The sequence below is a fragment of the Cydia strobilella genome, chromosome 17 (genome assembly GCF_947568885.1).
Source record: "Cydia strobilella chromosome 17, ilCydStro3.1, whole genome shotgun sequence".
NCBI classification, from domain to species: Eukaryota; Metazoa; Arthropoda; class Insecta; order Lepidoptera; family Tortricidae; genus Cydia; species Cydia strobilella.
The window spans coordinates 5616876-5620094 of NC_086057.1; the positions used below are offsets into that span (position 1 = coordinate 5616876).

Sequence of the window (3219 nt, forward strand, 5' to 3'; positions counted from 1 at the left end):
TGTTAAATCCCATACATTATGTCAGGAAAGTGACAGTTACGACTTAAAAACAATTTAAGTCGCGCTTTAAAGATAACATATACTAATCTATGCTTTAAAGTACAAGTTAAAATGAAAATGTTTTTTTTTTTGTTTTACCGGATCGCGTGTTTTGTTGAGCCGTAATAGCGGCGCACGTTACGTGTAAATGTATGTCGGTAGAATCTCTTCTTCTTCCTACCCTTATCCCACGTTATGTGGGGTCGGCACAACATGTTTTTCTCTTCCATTCTCCTCTATCTTTCGTCACCTCAGCACTCACTCCTTTCTTTCTCATATCCTCTTTTACACAATCCATCCATCGCTTTTTGGGTCTACCATACGCTCTCCGTCCATCAACATTCATCCCTAACATTCTTTTGCCTATATGGCATTCATCCCTCCTCATCACATGCCCATACCACGCTAACCTACTACTACTTATCTTCTCCGTTACTGGTGCTACTTTCAAACTTCCCCTAATATACTCATTCTTAATCCGATCCTTCCTCGTCACTCCACACATCCATCTCAACATTCTCATTTCCGCTGCGTGCACTCTTCTTTCATCCGTCACTTTCGTCGCCCAGCATTCTGATCCATACATTACAACAGGTCTCACGATCGTCCTGTAAATTTTCCCCTTAAGTTTAAGAGGCATTCGTGGATCGCAAGTTGTTCCAGAGACCTGTCGCCATTTCATCCATCCCGCATTTATTCTATTTTTCACGTCACGGTCGATGCGTCCGTCGCTCTGGATCAATGACCCAAGGTACCGGAAGTCGGAGCAGACTGGTAGGGATACACCATCTAAGGCAATATGGGAAAAACTGGTTAGACCACCGAAATCGCAGAATGTGCTCCGTTTTGGTTCTGCTTATTTTCAGTCCCACACTTTCCAGCTTTTCTTGCCATTTTACCAGCCTGCTCTGGACCTCAAGTGCAGTATGTCGGTAGAATCTGCATGTGTTAAATAAGGCGTAGCTATAAAATGCCTAGTTGTATTCAGAAACTGCAAGTACGTATGTAAATGTGTGGACGTAGTAAGGGACCTCTTGCTATTCGCTTCGCCACTCGCACGCATATTATGTAACTAGGGAGCAATTCTTTGCTAGGGAGACATACCGAATCGAGTTATAGCGAATTACTACTTGAAATCCTTACAGAAAAAAATCAAAAGAGTTTCATCGTTCATCACGTCAAACGTCAATAAATGTTCACTCCTCAAGAAAAACAAATCTGTCATTCAAAAGTCATGAGCAATACAATACAAATTCCGGACCAAATGGGTATAAAATAATAGTTTTAGACGAATAAATAGTTTTCCAATATGGCTCCTCCAAAAAAGGAAGAGTTCTCGTGTGAGCTCAACACTACCAAATACTTTGCCCTGTGCGCGGGCGGCGGCGCCGTGTGCTGCGGCTCCACGCACTTGTTCGTCACCCCGCTGGATCTGGTCAAGTGCCGACTTCAGGTACGCTAGTGCTCAAACAAAATGCCTCTAAGCCTCAGTCATTAAATAGTAGTACTCGATCACTGACAGTGGATCTTTTTCTCAAAAAGAGGGGATGGACATGTCTGTATGCATATATTATAAGGTAAGGTCGATTGCCGAAACTACAATCCCTGCTTCGAAAATTTCATTACGAAATATTTGAACGCCCCCTTTGTCGATGAAATTATCAATTGTTGCTCGAGATAAACGCTCGTGGACGGAATAGGCACTATGACCAAATTGGCCGCATTGACCTTTATTTGTACCAAATGGTTAATACATTTTCGTTAGTTTCATGAGGGTTAGTATAAGTAGGCACCTAAACAATGCGATTGTTTGACGAAAGGGGGGTTTTCATAAAGTCCGATACATACGATGTACGGCGCTGGCTCTTGTGATTTGATCTGCAGGTAGGTAAGAGCACCTTGATAAGAGAATTGGGAATCGAACCGTTCATTCTGAAGCTGCAAATAATTTCTGTGATTGTTCTTAGGTGGACCCCGGCAAGTATAAATCCATCTTCAAGGGTTTTGGCGTGTCTTTTAAAGAGGGCGGCGCTGCGAACCTCGTCAAGGGTTGGGCACCCACTTTATTGGGATATAGTGCCCAGGGAGCATTTAAATTCGGCGGATATGAATACTTCAAATACAAATACAGTGAAATAGTGGGGGAGGAATCCGCTTACTTGTACAGGACCGGGGTATATCTAGCCGCGTCTGCGTCCGCCGAAATGATCGCCGATTGCGCGCTCTGCCCTTTCGAAGCGACCAAAGTTCGCATGCAGACTACCCCCGGCTACACTTCACAAATGCGAAAGGCTATGCCGCATATGCTGTCGACTGAAGGCATAGGAGTGTTTTTTAAAGGGCTTGTACCGCTTTGGGGTCGGCAAGTGCCGTACACAATGATGAAATTCTCGTCGTTCGAGAAGACGGTGGAATATCTGTACGCGAATGTGATGCCGAAACCGAGGGAGCAGTGTACAAAGGGCGAGCAGCTTCTCGTAACGTTTGCTGCTGGCTACATCGCCGGGGTGCTGTGTGCGATAGTATCCCACCCGGCCGATACGCTGGTTTCAAAGATGAACAAGGACCCGAGCTCGAGTATAGGTAGTATACTGGGAGAAGTTGGAATGTTAGGTATCTGGCGAGGTCTGACGGCACGTATCATAATGATAGGCACCCTCACGGGGCTGCAGTGGTTCATCTACGACGCGTACAAAGTCTACAATGCGATGCCCCGCCCCGCACCTGGGCCCATGCCCGAGTCGTTAAGGAAGAAGTTAAATAAATAGCAAATCGTTCGCTTGTAGAGCGATATAAATATTGTGTTTTATCTTCTGTTCAAATACGAAGTGATAAATCTTGAATTGGGTACCATATGGACAGTATAAACATTTTCTTTAAATTTTAATGATAATTACTGGGGACCCTCTTTTAGTTTTGATGTTTGTCGTTTTGCTGCTTTTAGTCTATTATGTAATAAGTTTGTTTGCAAAAATAATCTTCGGAGGTCTCGTGCTTAATTGTAATCCTATTTTTTATTAGGTTGGGGAACAAATAAAAACCTCCTTAACCTAACTTAGTTCAATCTATTTTATTTACTCGTCGATGTTTAGTGAAAATCACTGTCACAGACTTACTAGTTAATATGATTTATTTCTCGTTTTATCCATCATTGCCGTTTTAGGCAGTCGTCAACCAGAG

At 43.4% G+C, this 3219-nt stretch overlaps 1 protein-coding gene across 1 annotated transcript; it reads left to right on the forward strand.

Moving 5' to 3' along the window:
- The first annotated feature begins 1219 nt into the window (after nt 1-1219).
- Nucleotides 1220-2982, forward strand: LOC134748698 (solute carrier family 25 member 3-like). The gene is made up of 2 exons (XM_063683466.1): nt 1220-1492; nt 2007-2982. Exons 1-2 carry the CDS (start codon nt 1349-1351, stop codon nt 2805-2807), a joined length of 945 nt encoding a protein of 314 aa, XP_063539536.1. The 5' UTR covers nt 1220-1348; the 3' UTR covers nt 2808-2982.
- Nucleotides 2983-3219: the final 237 nt, after the last annotated feature.